Source organism: Mangifera indica, chromosome 1 (assembly GCF_011075055.1).
Source record: "Mangifera indica cultivar Alphonso chromosome 1, CATAS_Mindica_2.1, whole genome shotgun sequence".
Taxonomy (NCBI): Eukaryota; Viridiplantae; Streptophyta; class Magnoliopsida; order Sapindales; family Anacardiaceae; genus Mangifera; species Mangifera indica.
In genome coordinates, this window is record NC_058137.1 from 12,016,811 (window position 1) to 12,034,724 (window position 17,914).

Below are 17,914 nucleotides of genomic sequence, written 5' to 3' on the forward strand. Positions count from 1 at the left end.
TTGTTCCAATGTCTATGAAATATATCCTTTTAGTAAATGAAGGTATATATGATCCTTAGACTTGAGGTCACCAAATTGTTTTATGCAATGATCGATATAGTATAACACTAACCCAACGTAGTCTGGTCAAAAGATTATCTTAAAAGTGATGATTCGTCATATCAAGATCTATACGAAGGTTATGGTGAATCAATAAAAAAATTTTCACTCTTGAACAAGGGAGTTGATATCTTAGTTAGGTTCCCTTAATGGATGGTAATGACTAATTAAATCTATAACTATAGTAAAATTAAGTTGATGTTTGATCTGATATTTCTTTGGTCATTAACAAAAATCAGTCTATGTAACTAGATGATCCATAAAGAAAACATTTCATCTATACCTCACCTCGAAGAGATAACATATGATCAAATGATCAAATTGTATAAGTAATTGTATCATTGACAAGTTAAGAAGTTATATGCTAACACTCCACTAATTGGGTGACCATGATTATATATATATGTGTGTGTGTGTGTGTATCAGTTTTTCATGCCAAAAGAAAAACGCACAATACAATGCATTACTTTCTCACGGTTTTAGATGTAGCACACATTATTTATGTGTAAATACCCTTAGATGCCTATAGTATGAAGAATAATGTGTTGTCATGTTTTTCATTTAAAATTAATAAATTATGCTCAAGCCCTAGCAGCCTTCAAGCATAATTTGGGCCTTCAATTTAGTTCGTACTCTATGTGGATATTGAGGGTCATCCCTACATTTGATTCTAGGAGCAACTTCATAATATGTCTCATCAGTAGAAGTCAAAGAAACCATCTGTATACATGTATATTTTATAAACACCCTATGAGTGTGAATAACATGTTGGTGAATTAATTATCCTATAAGGTCATTCTAGAAGAGTTCTTACATTATATTTGTTTATTTATTAAAAATTTCAATCGTTATTTTGTTGCTTGAAGGCTACCAATTCCCTAGATTATGGAGCATGAAAGTTTTCAAGTTTTCAGATATGAGTAACAAGACCCACGTCATCACAATGGGAGTTCTAAAATAGATTCCTGATAATCAAGTTGCAATGGGCAAACTAAGGTATTTTAGGGATTTAGTAAAAGTTAGTAGAGTCTCCTACTTATTAAATAACTTTTCTTTCATTCGCATTCTTCATGTGTTTTGCAAGTACAGATGATTATGATATTTACGGGGCTGAGTTATGGACAACGAGTGTAGATTTGGCATGAGGGAATATATGTCTTTTCAATTGTTATGTATTTATGTTTTAGTTGTTGCACATGTGTTTGATCTTTATATTAGCTACACATTATGTTTTTAGTGGAGTATAAATATAACATCTTTTGTATGTTTTTTATTGTTGTTCTTACTAAGGGTAATTTGATAGTTTTGTTGTATGAAATTAATTTTTCAATGAATGCATGCTCAATTACTTTAAGTTAGTGACATCTCCCTCTAGAGAACAACACTTTTGGAAGGGTGTTACGCATGCCCATGATAAATAAGCACTAAAAGCTAGATAATAGCCTCCCTTATGCATCCACAACCCCAATGAGAGACTAACCAAATGTCTTAAAGGTGAAATTGACACCATTAGTTTTGACCAAAGCCAATGTTAGGTGGGACCATCAGCCTTACAACGACACCTTAATCATGATTGTCAAGATCAACTGTAATGAAGTCCATCGAATCGACAATGGGAATGTTGTAGACATTCTTTATAAGTTTGTTTTCCACAAGATGAGACTCAAAGAAGTAGAGTTAAAGTCAATGATTATACACTTATGTGGATACATAAGTGATTACATAATCCCCTGACATATGATCACCCTATTGGTTACTCTGAGCACATAAAACCAGATGCTTGTAATGAGAAATTTCCTTGTAATCGATTACCCCTCAACTTATAATGTCATCATTGGCCACCCACTACTCAATAGCCTAAGGATAATCACCCATGTATATCACTTAACCATGAAATTCCTCACTCCTAACATGTAACACACCATTCTAGAAGTTTTGTCCTTTGGAGGAAATTGCTACTTTAGACTAATAAAACATGTAAGGCAATAAATTTTCTTTATAAATTAAAATCTCAAACTAACTAAAATGCCTATGTCATAAAAATAATTCTTGAAAATATCTTCAAGTGTCATCACAAAAGAAATCAAACAAATCCAAAATAAATGTGTGAATGTACAGATCCATAAATCAACATGGAAAATAATGAAACATAAATCATCCCACAAAATAGAGTTCCTCTCATGTTGCTTCATAGCCGAACTAACACCTCATAGTCACCACATTAATGATCACTTGCAAAATCAAACAGAAATGAGTGAGTGATAAAATACTCATTAAGTATGAACATTTATCCTACATTCAATCAAATCTCAACATTCCCCTTTCAATATCTATCTTGCTTTATATTTGAAATCTTTCTTGTCATCTAGAGTTCATATCTACACCCTATCTCGATGACATGGAATGTGTCGTATATACAAATCATCTCTCATAATCAATAGTGAAAGCATCATCGTAACATTCAACTCCATTTCATTCTAGGTTTATCAAACTAGGCTGAGGTAAGAATTCGACAAACTGATCATATGACTCAAACTTAAAGGTTATTTATGTCCTAGTTTGTCCTATTGTGTTTGCTAATCAACAAACTTACAACCTTGACATCTTTTCCTATAGACATCAATCAACAAACTTTTTATGTTTTAGCATGTCATATTTCAGACGTCAATTGATAGGCCTTCAATCTTGGCCTACTCAACAATGTGCACCAGTCAATGAACTATCTTATATCCCTCTACATAGGTAAAACACCTATGTCATGGATGCCCCCTCATAACAACTTTCTAGAAAACATATCTCAACCTACACGTTTTTATGGGTGGCATCATATTTCTTAATCTATAAGAACTTTGTGTCCTACAGATGCACTCTAAGGGTATCCAATCCTAATATGTGTTTTACGATATCTCTATATCTTGACTCATCGCTTTATCTTTCAAATAAATCTTAGGAAAGCTTTACAAATGATTGTCGATATAACTTAGGCATGCATTTATTCACCACTTTTATGAACAATCATGCATTACTTATGAACACTTTATCTCAGCATGAACATTCACAACTTCCTCTATCATGCTCGTTCATGCCTTCCATCATATACGGTTGTGTGTCCCATATGCATGACCATGCACCTTTTCATCACGAATGAAACATCTCTCATAATCATAATCATGTGTGACCTAATAATACCATCATCATTTAATATCCATGAATGATTGTGTACTCTCCTACATATACATTCATTTTAACCTAGTTGACGTGTCATAAACGACAATATGTGTCTTATGTACAATAATTAGCTAACCACATTGTCTATATCCTGATTGATGAACAGTCATGCATATCCTATGCACACTCATTCACTTTCATGTAACCTTAATTTCTACATTGATGCATTATAGGCTTGTCCATTGGACAACTGTACATCACGTTCTGGGTTTGCAAATTTAGGCTAATCCATATCTACTTCAAACATTATCCGATTCACTTAGGCATTCAAGAACACATTAATCAACATCAAATGAGGATTAAATCGGATATCCTAGATCTAGTCACACTTAAACATCATTAAATAATAATTTAACATTTAGATATCATGTTTTTATTAACCACATTTCATATAAAGAACATAACATCAGATGATCTTAATCATAGCATGATTCTAAACCAAAATCGATCAAATCTCAAATTGATAAAACATAAAAAATCACATAAACTTGACAACAAAAGAGCTTTTAATTACCTTTTCTTCCTAGTTGTTAAATTCAAAGTCGAAACTTGTTTCAAAACTCATTGGAATATTCTTCAAATGATTGGGATCTTCTTTGCTCATTGGTGTGTAAAGTTTAAAAATAAAATTTATTGTTATAGAATAATGGGGTAATGTTGAAATAAGTGAAACATGATTTTTTATAAAGATTTTTATAACAATCAATGGAATTGTCGGGTTTCCTTGATGTATGGTCATTCGTCCTTTTAAAATTTTAGGCGTGGTATGACATCCATATCATCCACAAGATACTTTCACAAATAAATATGTACCCTTTATGCACAATTTTCATTAGGCCAAAATCACATTTCTCTTAACACTTAGCTATTATTCTCAATTCAAATTCATAAACCAAAGTAAAATAACTAAATTGACCTTATGGTGTACTTGTGGGTGTTACATAGCAAGATTAAAACAATTAGGAGATTTGAATTAGACTCTTGGGAATGCTATAATTATGTCATCAAGATTACCTCTAAAAGGAAGAAGTAGTTTTTGAAAATGATGATGGTGGAATGACAAATTTCACACCTTGGCCAAGAATAGACTAGCTAATTGATGCAACCTCCCAATATGTACTCTTTAGCTTCATGGATACTTATTCAGACTATAATCAAATCTCCATGCATGGCCTTGGTGAGGAACACATTTCCTTTATCATTGACATAGGGATTAATTGTTACAAATTCACACCCTTTGGGCTCAAGAATATTGGAACATATTTTTTCTTGAAATCTTTACTTTGAGGTTTCTTTTGTGCCAATTAGACTAAGTTGAAAGATGGATTTGGAACCTTGGCCCTATCAAGTAAAATGTTAGACTTTGGATCCTATTGTACACGCACACAATTGTGCAAGTCTGTCTTACATAGGACCACTTTTTGAAACCTCTTGCCTTTTGTAGGCGTGTCCATGTAAAAACTCAACAAGTTCTCCATAATAATAACTTTAGCTAAAAACCCATGTGAAATGCATGTTTATTAAGCCTTTAAACAATGAACTTAAACATTTGGAACCTTGACCCTTTTAGCATGCTTATGCTTGATGCAACTAGAAAACATGCATATATAACTATTCATATGCTTGGCATGTTATCATGCATCAATAAAATTTTAAAACATGTCACCTTGCCTCTAAATGAATTCATGCCACACATAAACAAGTCATATTTTAACTAACTTGATGACATGTCCTAACATAAAATATAACTTAGCATGACATCCTTTTACATACAATCCTTAACTTGTCTTAAATTGCTAGTCCCAACATCATCGAATCTATTCCTACCTATATCATACTAACTCATTCTTAACCTCCTAAGGCTTGGGAGGCAGTGTAGAGGTTGGAAACCAATTTAGATTAACTTTAGGGACATTCTATATTATGTCCATTGTTATGTTGCAGCAACATAAAACTTGTGCTAATCTTCTAGAATTTTTTTAATTCCTTTCCTTGTTATCATACCACAACAAAAGAAATTCTATATTGCAACTTGGACATCCTGGTCATGTTGTGTTGCAACAACACTTAAACTATATTGCAACATAAACACAAAAACCTAGATTTTCATCCACTTTCATAGTTTAACCCACAAGTCCATACCAATTCTAAACATACACACTTTAAGTGATCAATTTAACATGCACACTACATTCTACAAATGACAATTTCATAATTCATTGATCAAATTAAATCCTTTCAAGCCTTTATATATTAAGTGGATCGATTTATTCATATAAACCATAATAAATCAACAAACAATTATCCATAATCATATACTCCTCAATGCAATGCTTTCACACTACTATCCAATGCCCTAAATTCAAAATGCAGGAGGTTAAAATCCCTACCTCTTTTGCTATACAGCACTTCAATTGTCACAAATCCTCTAACCCTGCATAAACGCATTATGGTTCCATCAAAATTCAATTCAATTGACTATAAGCCTAGGATTACGTACCTAGAGTCTCAATTCAACCTATCTACCCTCAATTTCAATATTCTCCGTCAAAACCTTTAAAAGCCCTAAATCCAAAAAGTAAGGTTTTTCTTAAATTTGGCCTCAATTTACCGAAATACAGGAAATTGGGCTATCAATCACTGGCTTGGATTCCTTTATGCAGATGAACACTCCAATTCCCTTGATTCTCTTTCAAAATTGGTAATTCTCTTAAGAGAGCAAATATTGCGTGTGGGAAGACTTGATAGAAATTTCTATTGCAAAAATTAAATCTTTATTATTATTGTTACTTTTTTTTTTAACAAGGAACCCCACCCGAATTTGATTGTCTCATTAAGACTAAATCAACCATTTCAAGCAAAACAAATCTCAAGTCTAGTGATCGATCTTACAATTATTAAATCAAATAAGTTAAGAACTTAATCTTGATATGTGATTTAATGAAACTTCAACTCATATTTTTTTATACACGAAATCTCATCTTTTATCATTCAAACTATCATTTAAAGATAAAATTAAATCTTTATTAGTAAGGTCAAAACTGACTTTTACATACCATTGGAGTGAATTCCCATTTGTCCTTCAACCCTTGATTTTACTTTTAATCCTCCCTATAAAAGTTAATTCAATTTCTCTGGTTTCGACATTCAACTATCGTTTCCCTCCCTCAAATTCTTAACCCCCACCCACCGAAATGTCATTAATAAGTTTAATTTCAAAAGGACAAAATACTAAAATATCTTATGTACGTCGTCCCTGCACAAAGCGAGTGAGGCAGAGACTTGATTAGAAGAGGACAATTGTCATCCCTATTCCAAGGGCCATTTAGCCTAAAATCTTGTAGAATTTAATTCAATTCACATTATAACACAGCATTAGAAGAGTTGTGAAATATCCAGAAAACTGAAATCACAACCGTTATTTTTAAACTTTAATTAAATTGACCAATCAAATCAATTCAAATGAAATTGATGATTGGACTGGTCAAACTTTTATGCTCACATCAACTTGACTAAGACCAATTATTGAGGATGTAAGGACTAAACAATTGTTTTAAAACCTAGATTGAAACCTAACGATTAGACTGATCAAATCAAAATACTTGGTTTTCTTGCATGTGACTAAGCACAAATATCATTGAGGTAGAAATATTTATTATTATGTATCATATAATAAATATATTTAGTGTACATATATATCATTGGAGCAAATCAACCCATAGCTCCGCCCTTTAAACGGGTCTAAAAACATTGACCACAACCACCTTTAACCAAAGGTTTCAGAATTGGTCAAGAATGTAAAGGAAAATGAAAAAGCAAATGTGAAAAATAATGAAATGATGATGAGTTTACCACATCATTCCTTATTGCTTGTGCACGGCCAAATGATGTAATAGCCACTTGGCCAAAAAGGTTCAGTCTCTCTTTCATTTCTAGTATTTCTGCAGATTGTTAGTGTACAATCAGTGATACAAAATTACAACCACAATCAACCATTTCTCCGGCTTCTTCACAAATGGGGGTGTGAAATTTCAAAGGCTAAATAAATGCAACTGATACATTGATTGATATATAAATGTAAATGTGAATATTAAATGTATATTACACACTGCCTGGTCTTATTCCACTCTCTGAGCTTTCTCCCACTATCTCTTTCACAAATTTATTCAACAAATGATGGAACATATACATGTACACACACACACACATTATATATATGTATATTGCTAGACACTAAGCCTTTCCCAGATACCTTCGTATGTTTGCAAATTAAGGGTTTTGAATGCCGGAAATTCCCATCCAAAAAAATATGATGCAGTAGGCCATGGAATGAGCCAATGGAAATTGACTACTTTGCTGTGTGTAAAGAGGACATGACCCACATCATAAAGTTGAGCACAACAATTATTTTAGTTCTAAATGGAAGTTCCCTGCTTGTGTTTTCCTTTCTTTACCCCATGATTGCTACTGAAGATGGATTAGTAGCTACTATTTGATAATTGTCTCGATCGTTTTCATCTTCGTTATCTCCATCTTCTTGATTATGATTGAAGTTCTCACTTTCACCGCTGTTGTCTATTGCTACGTCCTGCTGTTGTCGCTCTTCTTGGGAGCCCATCATGTGCATTAAGAGTTCTTCAGGCTTCAACTCATAGACTGTGCCAACAGGATCATTAACCTTCTTTGCTGTCCTCTCTTTATATATGGCGTCAAGCTGATGAAAGTATGGACATGTCTTGGCATCCTCAGGCCTTTTCTTATTGCTTTCTTTAACCTTCTTAAAGTACTTGTTCATGTTCTCCCATTTCTCCTTACATCTCTTTGCGCTTCGGTTGTAACCTAGCTTTTTCATGGTTGTCGATATCTCCTCCCACAGAGGCCCTTTAGGTCCATTTTCTTGATAATCCCCATCAAGATTAGTCCTTAACTTTATCAAAGCCTCAACTTCATCTTTAGGCCATCTTGATGAGCCCAAATGCAAAAGACTTTCGCCACCATTACTATATTCTTGCCTCTCCACAACTTTCTCTGCAGGAAGTGGGGTCTCAGGCAATTGCACTGGAGTTGATTGCTCTGAAAACTTCTGCAGAAAAGCAAGTACTGCAGCATCCTTCGCTGCTGCAATGGATCTTTCTTGAACCAAAAGCTCATGCTCTCTCTTAAGCCGAGCCAATTCTTGCATCTTCCAAGCTTCTTCTCTTGCCATCCTATCTTGTTCATACTTTTCTATGGTCTCTAAAAATTTCTTTTGCAAATTCTCCTGCTTCTCTACCACTTCTCTCATCAACCTCTCAAAAAAATCTGTCAATTTTCTCTTCTTCTTTTGTATCCCAGCCACCTCTTTACTAGATGTTGAGGTTGTTGAGGTAGAGTTGTCCATAAAATTTAAACTAGGATTTTGGATAGGACATGGCAAATTGTTTTTTACTGTACTTATTGGGTCAATTTCCATCACTAAAGAAGAATTAATTCTTTCTGGGGAAGAAGATGGAAGGAAAGAATGGGTATCTAGAGCTTGTAACTGATCAAAAAACCGATAAGTTTTTCCAGATCGAACTTCTTTAGTTCTCCTGTGATATTTATAAATGTTTTCAAACTTCTCTTTGCATTTCTTCGCGCTACGGCTATACCCAAATTCTGATAATTTCCTGACATCATCACACATAAATTTTAACTTCATTTGGATACCAATTCACTAATAAAGAATATCCTGATAATAACCCTTCCATAAACAACTCCTTTACACTTTAATTCTCAAATTTGAATAAAAAATTCAATCTAACCTAAAAGGATTCAAGTAACTATAAAGGTGAAGCACAATAATTAAACCTCATAAACCATCATCGTGGTAAAAAAAGAACTCTATAATAGAACTTATATGCAACTTCACACCATAAGCATGAACTCTAAACACATAAAATAGTGCTCAAATACATTGAATTTCACAATAATATAAACCCATCATCCAAAATTCAAACTTCAAAATATATGTTTTAGGGAAACAAACAAAGAAAGAAAGCCAAAATGAAAAGAACAAAGAAACACAACTTCTTTTAACTTTCTAACAAACTCTGTCAAGAAAAGCTTAAACTTTTGAAGACAAAATCTAAACTTTTAAAACAAACCTTGAAACCTCTTCCCAAAGAGGAGCCTTGAGACCAGAGTCTTTAAACACAGAATCCATCTCAGACCTTATCTTCAACAAAGCCAAAGTTTCTTCCCTCGGCCACCGATTACCGCCAAGGTTCCGGTCACCCTCTTCACCTTTCATTCTGTCCTCATCTTTCCCATCACCATTGTGCCGGTTTCCGGCAGAAATTTCTGGTTTCTCCGGTAAAGCTGAAGCTTCCATGATTTTCCCAGAAAAAAAAAATGAAATATTTTACAACTGAGAAAATTTGGTGAAATCTAAAGGATTTCAGGAGCTGGGTAAATTTTCTTCCAGCTGGGGTTTTTCATTTATGGTTTTACAAATGGGTTTTTCTTGTTTTGGTTTGATTTGTGAAAAATTCTACTACAAGTAGCCATTTTTAAAACGGGTTAAGTAGGTAACAAATGTAAACAGAGAGAGGTGAATTAGGGTTTTTAAAAGAGATAAAGAGTGTTGGTAGTGGTCAAGTGGGACCTAATCCAGCTAACCCTGTTTTATCTTCTTTTTTGACATTTTTTTGTTTTGACCCGAGTTTTGGTTCCTTTTTTTATTCGTAATCTCGAGCATGATTTGTAAGCACGGCTAAAAATTTTTAATATAAAAAAAAATAAGATTAGAATTAGATTGTTTGCATGAAATTTATTTCGGGAAATATGATATTATTCAAAATTAACTAGGTCCATGGTTGAATTAATACGAAAGTAATCCAAATTAATTTGAATTTTTTAATAAATATTATTATAATAAAATTTATTAAAATATATTCAAGAAAAGTTAATAAACAAATATTAACACTAGTTTACATATTATACATATAATTTTATTTCTATATAATTGTAGTTACTTTGATTATTATATATTTTATTTTTAATAATGAGAATGAGATTTGATTTCAAAATATATTGAAATTTTTAAAAGGGTCATAGTATATAATTTTTAAGGTCATTTGTAAGTAAAATAAAGTGTCATGTGTTTTCTATTAATCATAGGTTAGGGTAATTTAGTAAAAAAATTAAAACGTTAAAAAATTTTAATAAAGTATAAATATTAGAGAATTAAAAATCAATTTGAATTGTGTTAGATTAACTTAAACGCAATTGTTATAATTTAGATTCTATTTGTAAACAGGATATACCTTTGAAATTGAAATAATTTATATTTTCTAGCTTTTTCAACAACTTATTTAGATTTTCTTTTTTCTTACTAATAAATGAATTCATAACAAAATAGAATTAATGGGAAAAGAACATAAATCAACTACCGGTGATTGACCATTGACTTTGATATTTATTTATATTCTGTTAATAAAAGTCTAAACATTGACATTCAACTTTACATTTGATAATTGCAAATACTTATACATAAATCCAAGATTAAGAAAAGTCATTAAAGAGTTAATAAAATAAATTAAGAATGGTAAAGAGACAACAAAGATTTGGAGAAGGGCAAATGGTTTTTGTCTTGAAAAACAAAATTGGTCAAAAGTAGGACCAGTAACTAAGCCACCTTTGCCTTTTCCCATTAACTTTTACTCATTTAATTCTGAAAAATCTGCAACCGTTATTTAATATATGTTTTTTTATCTCTTACCTTTAATCACAACTCACTACTTTTGTAAAACTTTATACTTTTAATATTCATACAAATTGAGGAAGGCAACCACCACTTGCCTTAGGTCATTTCTAGATAAGGTTCCAAGTAATAGGGATTATTATAAGAGACCTACCCATATTTATCACATTAATCATTATCCAAAATATAGGAATAAAATGATAATTACAATATCTAAAACTGGGTTACCTTACCTTATATTAACTTAATTTTATATGTTATATCTTACTTTGGTAGAGAATAAATAGATTTATTTAGCTAAATATATATAAATAAATATTTATTTATTTAAGTGTAACCCATCTAGGTTCCTAGTTTAATAATCATCTCATTTATAAGTTTTAAAGCATAAAGAAAGCATGAATTATTTAAGTTGGGAGGGATTAGTTTAAGAAGATTGAATAATGCAAATAAGGCAAGGTGGCTTTCATTTGTACCAAAAAAGTAAATGAGTATGAACGGGTGGACAAAAAACTATCAAACTTTGGCTGCTAAGGGACAAAGTTAAAGGTGTATAATTCGCCCACGTAATGTGACTTTGAAATTAACCATTGAATCAATTATTGAGAGAATAGAATAAAAAAAATCAAAGACAAAGTCAAGTTTTTCAACCAAGAAGATGGTGGTGAAATTGTGGTGTAAAGCCTCCCACGAAGATAAAATTAAAGCCAAGTGATTGTGACCACTCAATTTTGATGGGTAATTTTTGCCACCTAATTTGGTTCAAAAATATCTTCAAATTTCTGGTGGAAAGTTTACGATTCCATACAAGTCATATTTGACAATCGTGACAGACAGATAGTAACAAGTAATGACTCGCATAATTGAGAAGATAAAAATTCCTATGTCATGCCTTTCAATCCCTTTTAATTTTAATTATAGTCAGTCAACTCTTTATAGTTTTAAAAAGAGTTCATAACATTTCTCCCTCTAATATATATATATATATATATATATATATATATATATATATATATATGTATGATTAAATAATGATATTTTTCATGTAACAAAAATCTTGATAATATGATAATCCCTTCCCTTCTTAGATTAAGCACTAAGAAGAAGATATTGTTTTCCATGTGAAGCGACCTCATTTTGGACCACAAACTCTACAATTATGGCTGCCGCATCTCTGGCACTTGGATTTGTGTGCGATATTCTCATTCATTATTGTTCAATTCTCAATCTTATTTAACAGAATTTGAAATTTTCTTTAAATCACTCATTATTGTTCAATTCTCACTCTAGAGAAAGGACTGCCCCCTTTCATACCACTTTATCTTATTTAATGGGCCAAAAGGTTTATCTCACCCAAGGTACCGAGAAAATCCAAATTCATATTTTTTAATTGGCCAAACGACTATTTCCCACCCAAGGTTTAGCGTTTTCTCAAATGTCCCCCCTTTAACTATGGAAACACCAAACACCCACCCATGGCCGGTTAGATTTAACAGAACCCTAACGCCTAAAATTTTTATCTCTTTTTGCCGCCCTAAACTTTAAAAACTAACATTTTTCCTCAGCCTAAGTTTTAAAAAATCGCAGTTTCACCCTAGGGTTTGGTTTTGAAATCTCCGGTGACCTCTCTGGCTCCGTTGCCGACTGTCTCTCCCAAGACAAAGTTCTTCGTCTCCCAAGGCGTCTCCGACGCCGATCGGACCTCCAAATGGGAGGAAATAGATCGCCGGAAGGAGAGGTTGCTTCGGGAGGGAGAGGACATCGGCAACGGAGCCGGAGAGGTCGTCGGAGATTTCAAAACCAAACCCTAGGGTAAAACTGCGATTTTTTAAAACTTAGGCTGGGGGAAAATTTTAGTTTTTAAAGTTTAGGGGGGTAAAATTATATTCTATTTTAGTTTATTTTTAATATTATAACAAAAATGACAATTTTACCCTTACCACCGTTAGGGTTTTGTTAAATCTAACCGGTCATAGGTGGGTGTTTGGTGTTTCCATAATTAAAGGGGGGACATTTGAGAAAACGCTAAACCTTGGGTGGGAACTAGTCGTTTGGCCTTTTTAATTTTTAAAAATTTTTAGTTAAGATTAGTAATAAAACTATTATTTATTAAAAAATTTAAAAATTTAAAAATTTTTTTTTCAAATTTAAAAAACTAACAATTTTCTCTATATTAAAATTTGAAAAGTGACAAATGCCCCTTAAGGTTTGTTCCTTTTCTCTCCATTGATGATTCGTCATATCCAAACATTGGTCATCCTCCCTCCCTCCCTCCCTCCTTACCTCTCCTTTATGGTCTCTCTCCCTTCCCTCTCCTACCTTCTTCAATTGAGACGAAATGAAATTATACGAAAATGATTTTGTCTTCGTCTTGATTGAAAACAGCTAGAAAGGGAAGGGAGAGAGACCAGAAGGGGGAGATAAGGAGAGAGAGAGGATGACCAAAGGTCGAAGACATTGAATTGTCATCGGAGACAAAAGGAACAAATCTTAGGGGATATTTGTCACTTTTCAAACTTTGGATTGATGATAAAATTGTGAGATTTTTAAACCTAGGAGGAAAATATAATAAAACTTTTATTTTTTAAATTTTTTAGTAAATGACGATTTTATTTTTAACTATAACTTAGATTTTTAACAGAAATGTTTTTATGAGTGAGTGTTTGAGTTTTTGAAAGTTGGGGGTTAGGAGTTTGGATTTTCATGATACCTTGGGTGGGAATAAATCCAAACTCATACCATCCAACTTATTCCCACCCAAGGTATAGGGAAAATCCAAACTCATACATTCCAATTTTAAACAACCTAAACATCAACTCAAAAGTAAATTTTTGTTAGGGTTAGGGATAAAACCGTTATTTATTAAAAAATTTAAAAAACCAAAGTTTTATTACATTTCCTCTTCAAGTGTTAAGAACTCACAATTTTTCTCCCAACTCAAAGCTTGAAAAGTGACAGATACTCCTTTAGGGCTTGTTCCTCTTCTCTTCGGCAATGATTCATTATCTCCAATTGTCGACTATCCTCCCTCCCTCCTTACCTCTCCCTTATGTTCTTTCTCCCTCCTGATCTTTCTTCCTTCTCTCTCCAATCGTCTTCGACAAAGACGAGATGAAATTATATGAAGACAACGCTTCTTCACCTTGATTGAAGATAACTAGAAAAGGAAGGAAGAGAGACCGAAAGGGAAACATAAGAAAGGAGGGAGGACAGTCGATGGTCTGAGATGACGAATCATCGTTGGAGAGAAGAGGAACAAACCTTAAGGGGGTATTTATTAATTTTTAAACTTTGGGTTGGGGATGAAATTGTGAGATTTTTAAACCTGAAATGAAAAATATGATAAAACTTTAATTTTTTAAAATTTTTAGTAAATAAAAATTTTACTTCTAACCTTAATTAAGATTTTTAACAGTGTTTAGATTTTTGAAAGTTGGGGAGTAGGAGTTTGGGTTATCACTACCTTGGGTGAGAATAAGTTTTTTGGCCTATTTAATATGTTTGTTTGTTTGGAATGCCCTTACACTATGGCTATGCATAGGTTAGTTTAAATAGTAGAATCAAATCAAATCAAATCACTTATAATTTAATTTAGATTGGTTTGCAAAGTGATTTAGTTTACGTTAATAAATTAAAAAAAAATAGTTTTCAATTTGGATTATGATTTGAGTATTTTTCAAACCAAATCAAACTGTAAAATGTATTTTTTTAAAACACATTTATATATTTGATAGAATTTTTCAATAAGTAATTAAGTGTACAATTTGTTTTTTCATATTTATTTTGTTATTTTCTTCATATATATTTCATATTTATTTTATATATTTATATTATCTTATGAAAAACTATAATTTTATTAAATAATATATATTTAAAAAAGAATAATTTTAATATTGGAATAACGTGGATATATATTGATTAAACTGTTATCTTTTAATAAAAATTGAGTGAAGTATAGTTTAGAAAATTTTATTTTATGAGTCTGATGTGATCATTCAAAAATAGGTCATACATTTGTATTATGAGTATTAATTTAGATTATAAGTGTGCGCTAGTGAAAGTTATTGGGCTTTTGATGGGTGAGTTCAATAACTGATTAAGACATATATATAATTGGATGGGTGAGTACTATCCATTAAACACATGTTTCAATTATCAACTTTTGAACTCAACGCTTAAATTTTGGAGTCCATTTCCTTTTATTTAAAAATTGTGTTAGTCATAACATACACAAAATATTAAAAAGAAGGAGAACGTGATAATAAAATAAAAAATAATATTCATTACTCCACAATAATTATATATGATGGATTTTAATTACAAAAATTTTGGGCACTCATGTCACTATTCAAGTGACTTATATTTTTATTTTTGAAAGAAGTTTTGAAATATTAAAATTCATTAGATCAACAAGATCTAAACATAAAAGTTTAATTCTTTATGGATATTTAATATAGATCAACCCAATGTTTGTGTGTATTACAGGTACACAACTAATGACATTTATGACTATGTCTATTATTTTGTGGTTTATTCTGTATTATTCTTTATTTCGTTTCAGTCTCAATCTACTTCCGGTGGTATGACTAGGATTTTATATTATAACCATCTTTAGATCGAAAATTATTTCATCCATTACACCCATGATAACTATTTTTGGTAGTTATGTTCATTTCATGGAACAATGCAATACTTATGATGCAAGTTTGATGGTTTTTCATTAACGAGAAAATATTAATTTACAATTTTTTTCCCGATAGTGCTACTATAGGATCATATTATTATTAAAAAAAAAAGTGGAGAATATTTTCTCTTTCACATTATCCCAATCAGGGAAAAATTCTGAACATCACAAAGTTTTACTAAATTACAAAGCTAGTGGGAATATTACTGAATCTAATGTTCGAATTTATTTTTTAAATTTCTCTATGAATCTAATGGATTTATCATTATATCCGCATATTCGACTTATAATCCTTTGGAGATGTGATGCTAGTAAAATAATGCTCTTGGATTTATCCTTTTAAGACATTTTATTTAATCACTTTCTCAAGACTCATAAATTCTAGGTGGAGAATCATGTAAAAAACCCATTAAATATTATCCATCCAATTTGAAGAACTTCATGTTTAAATATTGTCATATTTACAAAACTTCTGATTTTATAGATAATATATATGAGTTAATCTTTGAAACTTTATATTCAAATATTATTTTATATATTAAAAAACAATTGATTTTATAGGGAAAAATATTAAGTTAATTTTTGGAAACTTCAGCTTCATATATTACCCCAGTTTTACAAAACTCTTAGTTTTGTAACTAATATTTAGAATATTATAGTATTTAAACTTTTAATTTTGATTATATTTCAAACTTCAAATCCATATTTTTTATAATTTATGTAAACTTCAGGTTGCAAATATGATATGGTTAATATAAAATAAATACTTTGATAAAACTTGAGACTTTGGGCACTATATATATATATTCTCATGATTTTACAAACTTCAGGTTGTAAATTAGATACCATTATTATAATAAAAATAAATATTCTAATAATATTCAGGAGTTTTAACTCAGATTCATATTTTTATAAATTTCAAGTTACAAACAATATTCATGACTTTAGGTCTAAATTAATGATTTTGTAAATATCGAGTAACAAATAATATTCAAAACTTTAAATCCAGATTTATAATTTTGTAAACTTTGAGTTATAAATATGATATAATTATAAACATATATTGTTAGAATATATTTTAAATATATTATTTTTTATATTAAAATATATTTTAAATATATAATTTTCTAAACTAACAGACATTTTAAATGTATAACGTCCATTTTCAAACCACTCATCCCACAATCAGCATTGACATTAATAATCGTGTTGCATCCTTCAACGCCACTGTGGGCTGGGGAGAAAGTGGTGCAATTTCTCACCGCGTCAGTGTGTTGGGACGGTTCATGTAAATTGTAATTGTAGTTAAAAGGAATTGAGTTTGAAAATCTGTTGATTAAAATATATTTTAATATCATTTAATTTAATTTAATTATAATTTGAATAATTTAATATAATTTTTATCCGATCTAATTTTAATTTATTATATATTATTTTTTCTATTTTATATGATTAAGATTTTATTTTAGAGTATATTATAATATTCTATATTATATAACATTTCTTTAATAATATTGATTGAATTCATATCTCAATTCACAATTCTTCGCGTATCAAAGTGGTTAATATCTTTTTGTATCTGCACACTTTAAATATTTGAAATGTTTAATTTCACCCCCTCTACTCTTCAACACATTCGTTTTACCCCTACTCTTCAACAGTTTGTAAATCTATTTTCAATGATATTCTTCCTCTGTTTTCGATAACTTTCTCATGAGTTCTTTTGGGATCACAAACTCAATTACGTTTTCCTTGTCAACAATAGTCTGCCTCTCTATTGTGCCCCATCTTTGAGCATCTTTTCACACGATTAAACACTTGCTCTTACTGTGAGTTCTTTCTCAAAATTTGCCTCTCTCTCAACCAAAAAACATGTGAGACCTTGTTACCTCTCAATCATTTTTCTGTCACCATTGACTCTCTTCCATTGGTGGTTTTCTCTCTTATACTGATGACATCCCAACCTCTCTCTGTTCTTGGTTTTGACAACTTTTCTATTCACTAAACCTAACCAAATTTTTTGTTCATTATTGTTTTCTTTGTGGTTGATGATTAATTCTTTCTTTATTGTTGCCACTGTCACTACCCTTGTTTCATGGAACCCTCTTGGTTTCCTAACAGTTTCTTATAATCTCTTGATTTGCAACTATATTTATCGAAAGATTGTTTAGTGAGTGATT

The 17,914-nt window shown here is 31.1% G+C and overlaps 1 protein-coding gene across 1 annotated transcript; it reads right to left on the reverse strand.

Moving 5' to 3' along the window:
• Positions 1-7,366: 7,366 nt before the first annotated feature.
• On the reverse strand, positions 7,367-9,897 carry LOC123225757 (trihelix transcription factor DF1-like). The gene is made up of 2 exons (XM_044649976.1): positions 9,453-9,897; positions 7,367-8,975 (listed from the first exon to the last, which is right to left on the reverse strand). Exons 1-2 carry the CDS (start codon positions 9,677-9,679, stop codon positions 7,778-7,780), a joined length of 1,425 nt encoding a protein of 474 aa, XP_044505911.1. The 5' UTR covers positions 9,680-9,897; the 3' UTR covers positions 7,367-7,777.
• Between the last annotated feature and the right edge of the window lie 8,017 nt (positions 9,898-17,914).